At 38.3% G+C, this 18,920-nt stretch overlaps 1 protein-coding gene across 1 annotated transcript; it reads left to right on the forward strand.

The window, feature by feature from the left end:
* Positions 1–698: 698 nt before the first annotated feature.
* On the forward strand, positions 699–18,656 carry LOC134476515 (zinc finger protein 431-like). The gene is made up of 4 exons (XM_063251210.1): positions 699–834; positions 12,402–12,528; positions 12,728–12,788; positions 14,351–18,656. Exons 1-4 carry the CDS (start codon positions 751–753, stop codon positions 16,107–16,109), a joined length of 2,031 nt encoding a protein of 676 aa, XP_063107280.1. The 5' UTR covers positions 699–750; the 3' UTR covers positions 16,110–18,656.
* The last annotated feature ends 264 nt before the right edge of the window (positions 18,657–18,920 follow it).

An 18,920-nucleotide genomic window follows, 5' to 3' on the forward strand; every position in this document is an offset into this window, starting at 1 on the left:
ACAAAATGTTCTGCATCACTCGTCATTTAACAATTGCAAATTAAATGACACTGATATGTCACCTTGCCCCAGAAAAAATGCCTACTGTCAAGAAACCACGCAATAACGAATGCTGGAGGGGTTGTGGGGGAAAAGGGGAACCCTTCTCCATTGTTGGTGGTAAAGCAACCACTGTGGAAATCAGTGTGGAGATTCCACACAAACTAGGTCTACAGGTCCCACTCAACTCAGCTATTCTCCTTCTGGGTATCTACCCAAAAGAATAAAAATCATCATACCACAGTGATATATGTGCACCCATATTTATAGCAGCACAGTTTGTGGTAGCTAGATCTTGGATGGAAATGTATCACCTCTAGCTTGCCAGGCAGGCGCTTAAGCTAAATCCCTGGACCACTTTTTTTACTTTTTAACTTTCAAATAAAATGGGTTTGGGAGAAAAAACAAGGACTGAGGTAGACTTTCAGTGCAAATACCCATCAGACGAGCTGAGGTCAACATTCCAGAAGACAGCCAGCTCCAGAAGCTCCACCATCTTTCATTGGGGATCCACAGTTACAGGGTGGTTTTTTTTTTTTTTTTTTTTTTTCTGTAATTATTCTTGGTGCGGAAGGCAGGCAGGAGAGCAGGAGCCAATCAGTGATGTAGAGGCCGGCTGTAAGAACTGTCCAATCAGGCGGGCCAAGGTAGGCGGTCTCTTCCGGTGTCATGGCATCAATTGCAAGGCCAAGGCAAAAAAGGGAGCACTAGATGTTTGCTAGACCACTGTTTTTTGCTTCTGTTCTCCGTGGACTTCTTAGAAAGAACCTGGGAGACCTCCAAACTACAGCAATGGTGATGTTATGGGATGGGAGCAGTGAAATGGGGTGGAATCCGGTTGAGACCAGTTAGAAGTGGTGAGAAGGGGCTGGGGGTTTAGCTCAGCGGCATAAGCGCCTGCCTTGAAAGCAGGCAGTCATGAGTTCGATCCCCGGTACCCATAAAAAGGAAAAAGACCAAAAAAAAAAAAAAAAAAAAAAAAAAAAGTAGTGAGAAGCAGCTGTGCTGTCTAGAGCCTGTGTGCTTAGCCTCAGACCCTGAGGTCCTCTAGTGCTATCATTGAGTCATCCTCTGTCCCTTTTACCTCTCGCTGGGGCCAGGACAGTTCTGGGTCCCTAGAACGCTGTCACCACTGTGATACCACCAGGCCACAATGCCATTTTTGAAATCCCCGGCTGCCCTTGTTCCTCCAACAGTCTGGGCCCAGGAAGGGGCATAAGGAGACCCTGATTCCGATGTGGTTTCAAGATGGGTGCAGCTGTAAGAAGCTAGGTCTCTGCTCTCATTCCTGTCAGCAACAGATCTGGAAGCCAGAAGTATATCAATGTCAGTGATGCAGGACCTTATAGCCACAACTGCTCTCCTTAAACTTACGTATTTATGTATTTTGTGATCGCCTAAATTTATACCATGTTCTCATATTTCCATGGTCATGAAAGGTGGTGGCAAAGGTTCTGAGAATTCAAAGATGTGTAGTGATGTGCCTCAGTGGAGAAGGCTTCCCAAACACCGGATGAACTCCTGTGTATTATACAGAACAATGCAAAGAATTTCTGAACATACTTTATGTGACACATGTGCTCATAGACGATGTTTGTGAGAACAGCCATAGAGGTTTGTATTTTGAGAAAAATGAAGCAGATATAAATGTGTCATCAAGGGCAGGGTAAAGTGTGCTTGCTAAGGACAAATTCCAGAAAGGGCTGCCTGTTAAATTCTCATTGAAAAATGCCTAAATTTAGTCATTTGCATGAACATATATATATACACGTGATATCCTTCTGAATGGAACGGAATAGGGGTGTCATCTCTGAATTAAGAGATTATTTAATAGCTTGGTTGATCATATACATTGTTGGAATATGGAAATGCTCTGCAGTGGACTTTACTAAGTGGTGTAAAGGAGATGCCATAAATTGAAATTGTGCAGAGATATCAATAGTTTAGTCGTGAAGGGTTTTCTGCTTAGGGTGGATCAGATGAGCATGGAAAGGATGTGGAAGTGACTGGCAGGACACAGTGTGCCAATAGCAGGACATACAACAGAGAGGGTCTTCCTTGAAAGTCAGGTAGTTCTTAGCATGAAGTTAAAGTTGGCTTATGATTTCTTTCTTGAGGTGAATAACACCAGCTCTGGTAAGAATCAGTATTCCACATCCTTGTCAACCCAGTAATTCTGTGTTCTTCACTTGAGATCTAATTTTGATTATCTCTAATTATGACCCAGTGTCATGAAGGTGAAATTTGAATTTTTTTTGTAACAGGGATCGAACTCATGATCTCAAGCTTGCTAGGTAGGTGTTCATGCTGCTGAGCTAAATACCAAGCTCTGAATGTGTTTTCTGTATACTATGTATGATATCAACATTGTTCCTCAGAAAATGTTGAATATTGTGGAATTTTTGTATGTTGTATGGATATAAATTTTAAAGGAAACCAAAGGTGTCGTATGTAGTCACTTTTCAAGTTTCACATTGTCTGTGGGGTGTCTCAGTCATGGTTTCTATATTTCAGACAGCTCTATAACTTAGGCTAGCACCAAACTCAAGAAAGTTCTCCTGCATCAGCCTCCCAAGATATATTTTTTATATCTGAATAGAGAGTGATCACTTGGTGACACTGAGCTATAATTTGAAACTTGTACCTGGTTTCATTGTTTATACATTTTTTACATACAGCAGTTTTCCATGAACATTTGAGTTATTATTTATGTATCATATTTGATGTTATTTATGTTTTGTTCTATGAAACCAAATTTATATATCAAAATGCTGCTTAAGTATATTAAGAACAAAGGACTCAGTGGCCTAAATGAGATTTGAAGAGATATCATTGTTAGTGCATCAAAGTGATTCATGAGATATTTGTCTGCCTCTGGGCTTTATGGATGCTGGTCCTGCAGGCTCTCACTATGAGCTCTGCTTTAGAGACAGTGCACAGGGACTCTTGCAGTGACTCAGCATAAGAATCAGTGCTCCTATTTGGCTGTTACATTAGCTGTGAGTTGCAATATAGCATTAAATTTGCTGTCTCAAAATATGTGTATATACAAAAATTAATCCCAAGTTGTGAAATTAAGATTTGAAGAAATCAGTCTCCATTCAGCTGTTTTGTTTGGTTTTATTTGTTTAGTTTAGTTTTGTTTTATTGAGACAAGTTTTCTCTATGTATATCAGCTAGATTTGAACCCTTTATGGAGCACAGAATTGCCCTAACCTCAAAGCAGCACTCCTATCTCAGCGTCTTGAGTGTGGGATTACGGATATGTGTGTTTTTACCCTAAAAAATATTGAAACTTGTAACTTAGCTGTGTTGTAGGTTGGCTTAATAGATGCCATCTTGAGCTTTGCATTTAACTAGTGCCCTGTATTTCACTCAGAAAAATGGAAAATCACTCAGGGTATAAGTCCCAGGAGAAAAGCAAAATGAGCTGTACCCAAAGAAAAAAATTAACCTGCTCAACAAAAGAAGCAGAATACAGTTATCATCCAAAAATTATTATAAGATTCTAGCTAAATGATTTCCAACAGGATCTTTTTGTGATTCTATCTTTTAAAACATCTCTAACTTTCCAGTTCAGAGCCTCTTGTTTAGATCCTGAAATGGGGGTGGGGGTTCTGTATACAAGTGGTGCTGAGACCAGCTAATGAAATTCCACATTTCTCAATTGGGTTGCTTGGCTTCCTATATTATTGTTCACAAAATCACCTCAAGCTGCAGAAACCTTACTGACACAAGCAAACCTCAGGATTAAACGACAGTGCCACTGAAATGAAAGAACAATAGTGAAAAGGAGAGGAGAAAAAAGACAAATGCCATGTGTTATAATGCCCACCTCTTTTCCCCAGCAATGAAAGGGCTGAAACAGGAGAATGGCCATGTATTCAAGGACAGCCTAACCTACACAGTGAGTGCAAGTCTGGCCAGAACTCCAAAGTGAGACTATGACTTTAAATCAAAAAACTAAAATGAAAAAAATAATCAACCAAGTTGACAGAAAGGGTATTGAAAATAAAGAATAATAGAGCTGAGTGAAAGTTGAATTATGTAAAATGGCAATTATTGAATGGTGCTGCAGAGAAAAGAAGGCCATGTAGTGGCATCCAGGAGGCAGTGACAAACACAGATTTAGGAATGGCACCTATTGTGCTACAGGACAACAGTGACCTCCTTCCTCCAATACATTTGCAGTTCATTAGACTGAGGACTTCTAAAAGCTCATTGAAATGTTAAACTCAGGGCAAACAAGCAGCTTGAAATTTTGGCTTTGGAACAATGCCTTTACCAGACACTTCATATTTAAATTGAGATAAGAGAAATATAATCCTGCCCTGTTTGATATCAAATGCATCAAGTTTAATGACTCACAACATTGAGAAATGAAGTCATAAACCAAAAGAATTTCAAAAATTTTCTTAGAAAAAAAGAAGAATAACCCTGAATTATCAGGAGTGGTCTTCGGTGTTTTGGCCATAGACCTATTGTCAGGAGTCATTTATACAGGAAAGTCACAATGTGGGTACAGTGTGGGTCTCAGACTACAATCAACCTGTAAACTTATAGCTGCTTAACTAATATTATTCAGCAGGGGAACAAGTCAGCCAGAAAAGGTATGTGGAAAGAGCCAAGGCATTTTGTGGGAACAATAGTCCAGTTGTTCTGGTCATTGAGTATGGTAATTGATGCCTATCAGGACTTCCTGGAGGGGGTGGTGGTAACTGTAGTACATTTCAAGCTGTTGTTTTTCTCTTCAGGAGCATGTAGACCTAGTCACTGCATCTTCACCTTCAGGTCTGGCTTTCTTCAGCTGTGCTTGTAGCAGTGGTTGTTGTATTTAGTTTTTTGCATGGACTATTTGAGGTTCCAGTTCCTCTCTGATTGTGTATCAATTTCTGTCTACCTTGACATTCTTTGCTAAAATCACAGTTCTATTTGAATGAATAAAGTGAAATATTCATTAATACAGGCCAGGGATTTAGCTCAGGAGGCAGAAACGCCTGCCTGGAAAGTGCTAGGTTGTAGCTTTGATCCCTGGTACCTAAAAAAAAAGTAATTTAAACTGCAAGGAAAGAAAATAATTTCATTTGTGAAAATGTAGGTTTACAAAATTTATAACTAAATATGTCAATGGCAAATTAAGCATTGTTAATAGTCATATTTAGTATCTAAAGTTGTTGGGTCTGGGGATTGAGCTCAGGGATACAAGGAGCTGCCTGGAGAGCACAAGGTCATGAGTTCAATCCCTCATACAGAAAAAAAGTCACAGTTGTCAATGATGCAGTGCTATGAGCACATTTATTGAAATGGATACATGGTATTTAATAGGCTCAATGTTCCTTTTGTGGTCTATGAAATACCTGCAAATAACATGGTAATTACAGTGAATGATATACTGTCCCTTATAGGATTGCTATTTTCTGAGGTTTTTGTTTTGTTTTGTTTTGTTTTCCCACATACCTAAAAGTTGAAAATGTTGGCTGGTGCTAGGTAGAAAAACTGTGATAATCATTTTTTCAATTTAATGATATATTTCCCTATATTCATTAAGAACATTTTATTTGCTACAGTTACTCCAAGTCAAATTGATAAAGAATTCTTAAGTTTACAGGCAGCTGAGTTAGTTAGAAATAGAGGCAACAATACCATGATATAGTGGAAGGAAATTTCTGACCTTCTATGTCTGGTATGAGTTTGTGTTCTCTAAAATGCAAGAATGAATTTTAGGAACAACAGAGTTGAAACGTGGAATATATTTATTGGGAGAAAGAAAGTGAAAGTATTTTTCTCTAAATAGGATATTTTGGAAGTGGGAGGTGGAACCATGGGACTTTTATCTTGAAGTCACTTTCCTGTCCCCTATTCAACCTACCTGTGGCCAGAAAAGAATCTCAATCAGCTACTTGCATATCAGCAATGCCACCTTTAAGCATCACCCAAGTCAAAAACTATATGTATGCCACTCACACATTTCCAGAAAAAAAAAGCCAGACCCCCAGTGGTCATGGTGTTCTCTCCATGGTCTTAGAATAAAGGCCATTTTGACTTTATATTCTCTTCTTTACTACACCAAAAATCCTATCAGAAAGCTTCTGTCTGAGAGAAACAGGAGGGGTTCTGAGCCGGTAGCAAAGGACTCTGATTTTATAGAATAAAATCCTGTGGTGAGTGTGATAGCTCAGACCCCAGCATAAAACCCAAGGAAGCAAGAAATTAAAATTTGGGGAGCAAAGACTTTATTTTAGGCCAGGCCAGGTGATGCAATCTCAGGGAGCCAATTTGGAGACTGTGTGCCTTACAGCTAAAAAGGTTGGGTTTTAAAGCTGAAAACCACAGGAATGTTGCAAACTTTGACCCAGTTTGATAACTTTCTTGTAGTTAAACATTTCTTAGGGACAGTACATTGTATTGCAGATAGGCTGAAGGGGGGGGCGGTTACAAGAAACTGAAACTTAAAGCTTTTATGCGAAATGGAGACTTAACCTAAGAATGGGGAGGGGAGGGGAATTTACAAGGAGCTAAAACTTAAGTCTTTACCGGAGATGGAATTTTAATCTCTATTCAAATGGCGCATATAGAACTGGAAGGGGGCACATGGGTTAGAACTAGGTTACAACAGTGAGATAGGTTTAAAGTGGGTTAGATTACTGAGGTTACTGAGGAGGTAAATTAGCACAATACGGAAGCAGAATATAAGAAATGTAAAAGTGGCCTTTTATTTAAAGAATGTGGAGAGGAGCCCACAGCCACCAAAAGTTTGGCTCTCCTCCCCCTGGACTAACTATGGGGTTTTGTGGTTGTGATAACTCAGATCCTGGAATAAAATCCAAGGAAGCAAGAAATTAAAATTTAGGGAGCAAAGGTTTTATTTTAGGCCAGACCTGGCAAGTAGTCTCTGGGAGCCAATTTGGAGACTGCCACCTGACAGAAAAAAGTCAGGTCTTTTATCTTGTACATCCACAAACAGCTGCTGGTCACACAATGCAAGGAGAGGGATGGGGTGTGGCGCACTACAGAACAGAAACATGGTGCATTACATTTCATGGGAAGAGCAAGATTCAGGTAACAAGCAAGTTTTCCCTTAAACAAGCAAGTTTAGATAAAAAGAAATCCTGTTTTCCTCAGCAGAGACTAGAAGTCTAGCAGTGATTAACAACTTCTGTTAGCTTATCTTAGCATCACATCTGTTATTTGTAGAGGGCAACAATGGTTAACATATCAATTAGGTAAGATTTTACAATTCTTTACAGAGGAGAGCATTGATTAACATATTAATTAGGTCATCCAAAGGGGGAAGGGAGAAACACATATACAGTAAGGCCAAGTTACAGGTATTGCTATGATACAAAAATAATGAAGCTATTTTTCTAGACTACAACAGAGGTATATGTGACTTTTGAGTGGATGTGGTGCTTGGAGGGGACATTGATGTCATGCAAGGAGCTGATGGGAATTTTCTTTAGGACCCTGGGAAAGAAAGAGGAAGTTGTAATCAAGGAAAAAAGAGGAAGTGACCATATGAGTAAGCATCCCTGATTTTGCCTTCTTCCACCTTGAACTACCACCATGAGGTTCTGTAATTGTTTCTAGGGCAAAACTCTTTCAAGTACATCCTTCAGTTTCAAGGAAAAAATCAAAACAACGAATTTTTGCCACCTGTCTTCCTCTATGGCTGGTAGTAAACCATTCATAAGAAATACTGTTAGTCATTTCCTTAATGCATTGTAGATACCATCACCAAAATTACAGATCATTTCACTTTCAGAAAACAAAAGTAGCACTTAAAGTCAGGGATAAAGCCCTTCAATGCAAGCATCCCTGGAAAGGTGAGATCAACATTGTAGAATACAAACTACTACTGATTTATCTGACTTCAGGAAAGAGAAAAATTTATAATGATATTGCTATAGAGTAATGAATCTCTCTGTCTAATATGTCTGGTATGAGTTTGTGTTCTCTAAAGTCAAAGAATGAATTTTAGGAACAACAGAAATTAAGAGCACAATATACTTATTGAGAGAAAGAAAGCTACCTGAGAGAGAGAAGGGGTCCTGAGCGGGATGCCAAACATTGTCTTTCTAGGGAACTGTATAGAGTAAAATCATGTGGTGAAATGAGTTTAAGGTGGGGAAAAACCGGAATTCACAATGCAGATGGGCATAAGATGGGACAGAGCTATGGTAGCCAGTAAGATTATAAGTTCATGTAAAGTTGATTAAATTGGGAACAAAGGGGGAAGGGAGTCACATAGAAAGCAGGCATTCTTAGGCAGCAGTGACTTTTCCCTTAGAGTTTTGGGAGAGTGACTCCTGAGTTCATCAAGATGATGGGAAATATTTAAAATGTCAGTCCTTAGGATAAGGATACTTTTCTTTGAGTGGTGACTCCTGACCTCCTCAGAGTGCTAGGGAACTATTTAGAATATCAGTCTTTAGGATATGGATGAGTTTGCTTATCATTTGTCTTGAGACGTGGCCCATAGCATGAGGTGACAGTCTTCCCCATACTTGCATGGTATCTGGTCTCCTGCATGGACTCCTTGGAGGACCTAGCCCTGCCTCATGCCAATACTATTTAAATAACTCAGGTGCCTGTAACAGTACTGTTTGGATAATTGATTAGAGATGTCTTGTGGTCTGGGTGAATGATCTGGGGATGACAATGTGCAATGTATATACCAGTGTTGCCCCCTGATGAGCATGATTTGAAACTTAATTTTAGTTGATGTGTTCTTTTTTCACCGAAATAAAATGGATTTGAAAATTAAAAGCCTGAGGTAAAGTTCTTCAGTACAAACACTCCTTTGGTCGAGCTGAGTTCACCACTGTAGAAGAATGGCAGCTTCAGAAGTCTCTGCACTACAGTCTATCATTTGGGATCCTCTGTTACAGGGAAGATTTTCTTTCCCTGTTGATTCTTGACTCAGAAGGAGGGCAGTAGAGCAGGGGTCAATCAGCGATGAAGGGGCAGGCTATATGAACTGTCCAAATTTCAGGCCAATGCTGGCTGTGACTTTTGTCTCTTCCGGTGTCTCAGCATGATTTACCTTTTCTGAGTACGATACTGGTAGCAAAACACTTGCTGGATCTCATTTAGTACTTCTGATGTCCTGTGGCCTGATTAGCAAAGAACCTGAGAGATCCTGGAGCCATGGAATGGTGAGGTTGTGGATGGGAGCCCAGAGATAGGGTGGATTGGGTGAAACCAGTTACAAGTATTTAGGAGTAGTTGTGGTCTCTGGAGCCTCAGGTATTTAGTTAGCTTCAGCTCCTGAGGTCCTCCAGCATTGCCCATGGGTCATTCACTGTCCCTTTTGCCTCTTGCTGTTGGCAAGGGTGATTTGGGGTCCCCAGAACCCTGGCTTCATTATGACAGCAGCAGACTCAAGTATCGTCTTTGAAATTCACTGCTGGCCTGGTAACTCCAACATCTAAGGCATTGGAAGGAGCTTGGGAAGACCCTGATTATGATGCTTTTTGTAGCTTGTAGAGCAGTAATGAGCTAGGCCTCTGCTCTCTTTCCTCAGAGTAGCAGATCTGGAATGTCCAAAGTTTATTAATGTCTGTAATGCAGGGCCTCATAGCCAAAATGGCTCAATTTAAACTTGGGTTTTTTTGTATTTGTAGTGATCTCCTCAATTTATAGTATGTTCTCATATTTCCATCCTCATGACAGGTAGTGGCAAAGATCCTGAGAATTCAGAGACATGTAGTAGTGTGCCTCAGTGGAAAAAGGCTTCCCAAACAACTGGTGAACTCCTGTGTATTATACAGATCAGTGCAAAATAATTTCTGAACATACTTAATTATTTAGGTGGCACCCCTGCTCACAGACTAGGTTTGTGAGAACAGCCATAGAGTTTTTAAGTCTGAGAAAAATAAAGCAAATATGAAAGTGTTATCAAGGACAGGGTAAAATTTTATAAAGGACAAATTCCAGAAAGGGCTATCAGTTAAATTCTCATCGAAAAATGCTGAAATTTAGGCATTTGCATGGACATATACACATGATATCCTCTGAATGGAAAGGAATAGGTGTGTAATCTCTGAATTAAGAGCTGATTTAGTGGCTTGGTTGTTCATAGACAGTTTAAATATGGAAATGCTCTGCAATGGAATTTACTAAGTGGTGTAAAGGAGAAGCTCTAAACAGAAATTTTGCAGTGATATCAATAGTTAGGCATGAAGGGTTTCCTGCTGAGGATGGATCAGAGGAGTGTGGAAAGGATGTGCAAGTGAGTGACAGGATTCAGGAAGCGTATAGCAGGACATACAACATAGAGGGTCTTCACTGAAATTCAGGTAGTTCTTAAAGTAAGCGTGAAGTTAAAGTTGGGTTCTGGTTGCTTCATTGAGGTTATCAACAATAGCTCTGGCAACAATCAGTATTTCAAATCCCTGTCAACCCATGAATTTTGTGTTCCATACTTAAGATCTAATTTGGATTATCTCTAATTATGCCTCAGTGTCATGAAGGTAAAATTTGGATTTTTTTTTTGTACCAAGAATCGAACTCATGACCTATGCTTTCCAGGCAGGCGTTCATGCCACTGAGCTAAATACCCAACTACGAAAGTGTTTTCTTTGTTGTATGGAAGAGATCCACATTGTTTCTCAGAAAGTGTTGAATATTGTTAGAATTTTTCCATATTGTATGGCTATAATTTTTAAAAACAAACCAAAGGTGTCTTATGCATTCTCTTTTCAAGTTTCACTTTGTCTGTGGGGTGTCTCAGTCAGGGTTTCTCTATTTTAGACAGCTCTGTAACTTAGGATAGCCCCAAATTCAAGGAAGAACTCCTTCACCAGCCTCCCAAGATATATTGCTTACATCTGAATTGAAAGTGATCGCTTGGTGACAGTGAGCTATAAATTACAGCTTGGGCCTGGTTCCATTTTATATACTTATTTTTTAAAAACAGCATTTTCACTAACATTTGAGTTGTTATTTGTGTACCATATTGGATGTTATTTATGTTTTGTTCTATGAAACCAAATTCATGTTTCAAAATGCTGCTGAAGTATATGAAGAACAAAGTACTCACTGGCCTAAATGAGATTTGAAGAGACATTATCTGCAGCCTATCAAAGTGATTGATGAGATTTTTTTTTCTTTTTTTAAATTTTGAAAGTGGTAAAATATAACAGAACAAGGCAGAATAAGCCCAACTAAGATCATACAGTGAAATTGGTACACAACTTCACAACAGGTTACTGCGATAACAGTAATAGGTAACACAGTACATTTTATTATCTTTATAATAGTTGTTCTTTCAAACACGTATATCAAAATGAGATGAAATACAGAACATTATAGTACTTATCAAAACAGAATATTGAATAGAGCAATACCATTAATCAGAATAGAGCAAAACAGTAATAAAAATATTTGCCTTCAAAGAGGTAGTAGAAGGAAGTCCCCCTTATTTGTTATGGTCTGCTTCCCAGGAGACGCTCAGATTTCTGGTTCCCATTTGCTAACGGGGGGTGATAGGAGAAGAGGGGTAGGGAAGTGGGATGTTTGATTCTAGGCCATGCATCAGTAGGTTCACTATTGCTTAGTAGGGAGACAGGCCTCTTGTTTGGTTTCACAGCATCCTCAGTTCCCACATGGCGTGGATCTCAGGAGCTGCTGCTGGCTCTCCCCCTGGAAGGGCCGCATTCTGCCAGACCACGACCACTTACCAGGGAGAAGTGGTGCTTGCTTGCCTTCCAAGTGTCCTAAATTCCAGCATGGCATGGATCTCAGGAGCTGCTGCTGGTTTGCCCCCTGGATGGGCCACCGTCTGCCACACCGCCACCACTTACCAAGGAAGGGAGGTGCTTGCTTGGCTTCCCAGTTGATTGATGGGATATTTATCTGCCTCTGTGCTTTGTGGATGCTGGTCCTGCAGGCTTCTCACTGTGAGCTCTGCATTAGAGACAGTACACAGGGAATATTGCAGTGACTCAGCACAAGTATCAGTGCTCCTATTTCACTGTTACATTAGCAGTGAGTTGCAATCTATCATCAAATTTGCTGTCTTCAAAAATGTGTATATACACAAAATTAATGACCAAGACATGGATTTAAATTTGAAGAAATCAGTCTTCATTCAGCTGTTTTGTTTGGTTGTATTTGTTTAGTTTTGTTTTGTTTTATTGAGACAAGCTTCTATATGTATATCAGCTGGATTTGAACACCCTGTGGAGCCTAGAATTGCCCTGAACTCACTGAAACCATCATGCCTCAGCCTTTTGAGTGCTGGCATTATAGATATATACCAGCACACTTTGCTTTTGATTCAGATTTGTAGGAGAGAATTTAAGATATCCCAAGCCTGGTGTCTCAACCTTCGTGTGAGAAATATATGTATGATCCTTTAGGAGGTGGTGACCTTTGAGGATGTGGTCGTGAACTTCAGCAATGAGGAGTGGACTTTGCTGAGTCCATCCCAAAAGAACCTCTACAGAGATGTGATGGGCGAAACCTTTAGGAACATGACTGCAATTGGTAAGGACAAAATACTTTTGTCACTCATGCTGTCAGAATGTTGTATGTCACTCATCAGTGCTGTTTCATTAAAAACAATGTGAAAATATTTTTAAAAATAGCTCAGACCTAGACACATTATATCATAACTCTAAACAATATCTATTAATTTGTATGTATTATTCTAATGAGTGCTGGTATTTCTATGTCTACAATTTAGGAGGACTTGGGGATATCCAGGAAGCTGAAAAAGAATGCAAAATTTACTGGAGATACTTAAGGTAATTCGCACTCATAAGGAGAAGGAATGTTCCTGAGTAATTAGTGAGTCCTCAGAAAAATACCACCAAAGAAATGAGGCACCATTCAATTTATTGTCAGTAATATTCTCCGAAGACGTATAAGCTAGGGTATGTATAATGAGTGGATTAAATCAAGAAAATGTATGACATTGCATATAGATGTGTATGAAAGGCATACACTTTTGAGTTTTGACATTCTCCCTTCAGTTTTTCTACCCATATATACATGTGAGTACAACACATTCATCATCTAAAAATTGCTAAGATTGCAATAGAATTTGAAATAAAATGGAGTTCTTGTGTTTCCAAGCCATGCTCTAAAGAATCAGCCATTCTGACTAAAATTCTTAGAAGGCTGGTAGAATGTTAAGTGCACTCATTCTGAGTATCAGTGTGCAGTTGTCTCTAGAAATTGATCCCCTCATACTTGTCCTGGATATATTTTTAAAAATTCAAAATGCACATGAAATACTGATACATGCTTACTCATATACAAAGCAGATCAAGTTGTAATAGATCAGGCCTTGAAGAAGCTTAGCTATCTATCACTGCATTTGTGGAGAAGGAAAATGTTGACTCTCTGTGATTGTGCATTCTTGTAAATCCAGCACACTAGGAATCAGATTTTGCAGAATGGAAAATTCAAGTTCAAACTTCACAGCTTAATGATCAGCGAAAATCTCTTAAAACACATTTAAAAAGCTATAGATTTTATGCTAATAGCTGTTGTTCATTCCCAGCATGGAAAAGAAAAAAATGTGTTACATAATGTCAAAAAATAAATAATATAATGTCATTTGCCATAAGAAATAGGTGGTTCTTTCTCCCATCAATTCGGTGAAATAGCTCAGCTATAAAACCTAAAAGGTCACAGGGTTTCTTTTAGATGAGAAACCAAAATATAAATTGTGGAATGAAATGAAAGAGTTAATAGAGAAAAGTAAGACTGATCATATGGAAAAGGAAACTGCAGGTTAAGGACAGAAGGGAGATTGTGATGGGGAAACATATCAGAATGATGTGTATGTGATACACATATGTACCCATGCCCAAAATGAAGATAAGATTTCTGCATTTCAAAAGGTACCAAATTTTAAGATTTCCAAATGTGTACCAGTCTTTTGGGAATGGTTGTTTTCAACATGTCTTACAAGGCTGTTCTGTTACTTCATGGTCAGAATTTCTTAGCAGGCATTAAAAACAGAACTTGACATTAATGCAGTCATTAAACTGAGACCCATTTCACTGTGAATGTTTCTTTTTTTTATTTAATGTAAGGAAAGACTAAAAAAAACAAAATAAGTAGAAATGATACCACTTTCAAAGTGAAAATAAACAGTAAGAAATCTAAAGACAATGATTACATATGCTGCGCATAGAAATAATTAATGAAATACAAAAGTGAATAGTTAATGAAATACAAAAGAAACATATGAAGTGGGGATTCAAACAGCGAGACTGCAAACAATTTTGTTCAAATCTCCAATAAAAACTTAGTAATATGATTATCAATCTGATACGTGATTTTTTTTTTTTTACAGAAATGACAATCTAGGGAAATCCTATGGACATACATCTTGGAATCAGTGTAAAGAAGTATCCCTTTGTACTGCAGAAGGTAATGTGAATGTGAAAGAAGCAGAAACACACCACAATGTTCAGATATGTGAAAAATATTGCAGTGGAGAGAAATCCTATGTATGTCAGCAATGTGGAAAAGGGTTGACCAAATCTGGACATTGTAAGCAACATGAAATAATTCACACTGGAGTGAAACCATATGTACGTAAGAAATGTGGGAAAGCTTTTAACACATGGGCAAATTGTAAAATACATGAAAGAATTCACACTGGAGAGAAACCCTATGTATGTAAGCAATGTGGGAAAGCTTTTAACACACGGGGAGTTTTTAAGAACCATGAAAGAATTCACACTGCAGAGAAACCCTATGTATGTAAGCAATGTGGGAAAGGTTTTACCCAACATGGAGATTGTAAGCAACATGAAAGAATTCACACTGGAGAAAAACCATATGTATGTGAGCAATGTGCGAAAGCTTTTAAAAGACGTGCATATTGTAAGGTTCATGTAAGAATTCACACTGGAGAGAAACTTTATGTATGTAAGCAATGTGGGAAAGCTTTTATCACACATGGACATTGTAAGGCACATGAAATAATTCACTCTGGAGTGAAACCATATGTATGTAAGCAATGTGGGAAAGCTTTTACCCGACATGGACATTGTAAGGCACATGAAATAATTCACTCTGGAGTGAAACCATATGTATGTAAGCAATGTGGGAAAGCTTTTACCCAACTTGGACATTGTAAGCGACATGAAAGAATTCACACTGGAGAGAAACCCTATGTATGTAAGCAATGTGGGAAAGGTTTTAACACACATAGACAGTGTAAGGAACATGAAAGAATTCACACTGGTGAGAAACCATATGTATGTAAGCAGTGTGGGAAAGCTTTTACCCAACTTGGACATTGTAAGCAACATGAAAGAATTCACACTGGAGAGAAACCCTATGTATGTAAGCAATGTGAGAAAGCTTTTAACACACGGCGAGATTGTAAAATACATGAGAGAATTCACACTGGAGAGAAACCCTATGTATGTAAGCAATGTGGGAAAGCTTTTACCCAACTTAGACATTGTAAGCGACATGAAAGAATTCACACTGGAGAGAAACCCTATATATGTAAGCAATGTGGGAAAGCTTTTATCACACATGGACATTGTAAGGCACATGAAATAATTCACTCTGGAGTGAAACCATATGTATGTAAGCAATGTGGGAAAGCTTTTATCACACATGGACATTGTAAGGCACATGAAATAATTCACTCTGGAGTGAAACCATATGTATGTAAGCAATGTGGTAAAGCTTTTACCCAACTTGGACATTGTAAGCGACATGAAAGAATTCACACTGGAGAGAAACCCTATGTATGTAAGCAATGTGGGAAAGCTTTTAACACACGGCAAGATTGTAAAATACATGAAACAATTCACACTGGAGAGAAACCCTATGTATGTGAGCAATGTGGGAAAGGTTTTAACACACATAGACAGTGTAAGGAACATGAAAGAATTCACACTGGTGAGAAACCCTATGTATGTAAGCAATGTGGGAAAGCTTTTACCCAACTTGGACATTGTAAGCGACATGAAAGAATTCACACTGGAGAGAAACCCTATATATGTAAGCAATGTGGGAAAGCTTTTACCCGACATGAACATTGTAAGCAACATGAAAGTTCACACTCAAGAGAAAACCAGTGTATATAAGCATCATGAGAATTTTTTGAGCACAAGTACATATTGCATAATGCATGAAAAACTTCACACTGGGCAGAAAACTTATATATGTAAGGAATGTGGGAAAGGTTTCAGCAGAAATGCTCATTGTCCAATACATGAAAAAATTTACACTGTTGAGAAACCCTGTTTATGTGAAGCACATGGGAAAGCTTTAACCACACATGGATTTTGTAAAATACATCAAAGACTCCACACTGGTGAGAAACCCTATGCATATAACAATGTGGCAAAGCTTTTAACACATACAGTCATTGCAAAACACATGAAACAATTCACACTGGGATGAACCACTGGCTACGTAAGCAAGTGGAGACACTTTCAGCAGCCAGATTGTAAGTGAAATACATGAAGAAACTCACACAAGAGATAAATCCTATGTGTTATGGGAATAATCAGCACACATGATCATTGTTTTCATTTATCCCTATCAACCTTATGTTGTTCTGCTTTGTGTCATCTTGCAGGGTTGAATAGTTATTTCCTGATTTCTTGTTATTTTGAAAAGATCTTCCCTTTCCTGTTCACTGGCTGCAATCTTGTCTTCGAGGTCTGAGATTCTATCTTCACATTCATTGAGGCAGTTTTTATAACTTTCAATGGAGTTTTTGATTTCACTTTGCATTTGCTTTATGTATTCTGTTTGTTTCTTACAGAGTTCATCCAGGGATTCTATCTTTTTGTTTAGTTCCTCCAATTTTTTAACTGTCTTCTTTAGATATGTTCAGAATCTCCTTCATTTCTTTTAACATTTCGTTTTTTACCTACGAGATTATTTCTAGTTTGAATTTGTTTAATGCTTCCCAAAGTTGCTTCTTTATTTCAGTTACTATTATTTCAGGTATTTCAGTTATGTGGAATGTGTTTTCTTCTATGCACATGACTCCTAGGCTTTTTTGGGATGGGATGAATGTTTGAGATTGCATTTTGGTCTTTCATTTTGTCATTTTGCTGTATTTTCAAGCTTCAAGTGTTGTTCCAAGTGAGGGAGTGAGTTCACCATGATTGGGATGGGATTTCATGCCTCGGCCGAACTTGCTGGCAAGGTAGGGAGTTCCCTCAGACTGGAATTGGAATCTGTTCCTCGGCCCCACTTGCTGGTCCCAGCCCAGGAATCCGTGGACTGGTCCCCAGCTGAGCACGAGAGTTACTCCAAACTGGGAAAGGATTCTGTGCCTTGGCCCGACTCCCTGGTTCTGACTCGCTGGTCCCAAACCACTGGTCCCAGTGGGCAACCATGGGCTGGTCCCCAGGTGAGGAAAGGAGCCCCTCCAGACTGGGATGATATTCCGTGCCTTGGCCTGACTTGCTGGTCCGGGCAGGAAACCACGGGTTCTACATCAGGTTTGATTATTAACTGCTTTCACATCCTACAACGTCTTCAAAGTTGTGTTTTTATAAAAATAGCTATATAATGTTATGCTTAATTGTATAGTCCCTGATGATGTGGACAATTCTATTGAAAATAACAAGAGAAAGCATAGTAAGTACTGTATATCACCTAATATTGTGGTCTTATATGTCTCTTTCATATCATGATTTTCTAGGAGTTTGTTTTGTTGTCTTATTTTGATCTGTTTTCCCCCATAACACAGAAAGGATAGATATCCACATAGAGATTCACACATCGGAAGAATTTCTAACCTATTTATTTGAACAAATAATATAATGCATAATGTAATGAACAGATACTCTGAAGAAGAAGTGACACTAAAAAACCCAATGCTAATTCTGTAGCATTATGATATAAAATTGAGCAATACTATTATGCACTGTTCAGAGTGATATTAGTCTAGTCTCTTATTTTTTTGGGAATTGTAATTTTAACACGGCATAGTTTTAATCTTTTGATGCACGTGCTTCATTTTCTCTTTCATAAATGATGTTTCTGAAGTTGAGGCAATATTTGGCATTAAGATATACATTTGTAGATGCTTGGAGTATGTGTTTTTGACAAAGTTGTGTTCTTTTCACATAACTTGTACATTAATGAATGTTATGTTTTCCAAGTTGTGACAAGACATCTGCTGATTTCCTAACATCACTGGATATTATACCATGTAAATTATGTTGCCTGATTTTGTTTCTCAGTGGAGCCAATATTTGTTATTTAAGTAAACCTTTGTTTTTCTAACCATCAGAATTTTACTTGTTATGTTTATATTACATCTTTTTTTGCTAGTAAGGTTTCCCCACATGTACCAAATGTAAACCATACTACTGTGAATTTCTGACTGTGCCATACTGACAGAATCATAACTTGTCTCCAATAGCACATCACAATAGATATATCAATATCTCCAGAAATTATAAAGTTTGGCATGATTTATGAGTAACCAAACTTTGAAATCAATTTTTCTTAAATATGGAATTGTTTGGGGGGAAAATGTTGTTATTGGATGTATTGTGCAAATGCCTTTATTTTATTCCTTGATGCTGTGAATGCATTATATATTTTGTAATTATTACTGTTTTTTCCTAAAATACTGTATTAATGGCATGAAGGGAAACCTAAATTTTGAGCTGTCAGCACAGTAAAAAGTAAATTTGCTAAATTAAGATTCAGATTGTGTTCTGTTTTACTGAATTGTGAATTTATACAATGGCATATCACTTTATTTATAAGGACCAGTGCATGATGTTTGTGGTGTGTACTTATCTTTAAACACATACACTGGGCCATGAGTCCCAGTTGGTTTCCTGTGGCCTGTGGTTTTCACTTCCATTTTAACGTTCATGTAATTTGTAACGTGTTTAATGCCATGTTGTTGAATACAAACT

This window comes from Cavia porcellus, unplaced genomic scaffold, assembly GCF_034190915.1.
Source record: "Cavia porcellus strain 051 isolate PalLab524CR breed Dunkin Hartley unplaced genomic scaffold, mCavPor4.1 scaffold_6, whole genome shotgun sequence".
Lineage (NCBI taxonomy): Eukaryota > Metazoa > Chordata > Mammalia > Rodentia > Caviidae > Cavia > Cavia porcellus.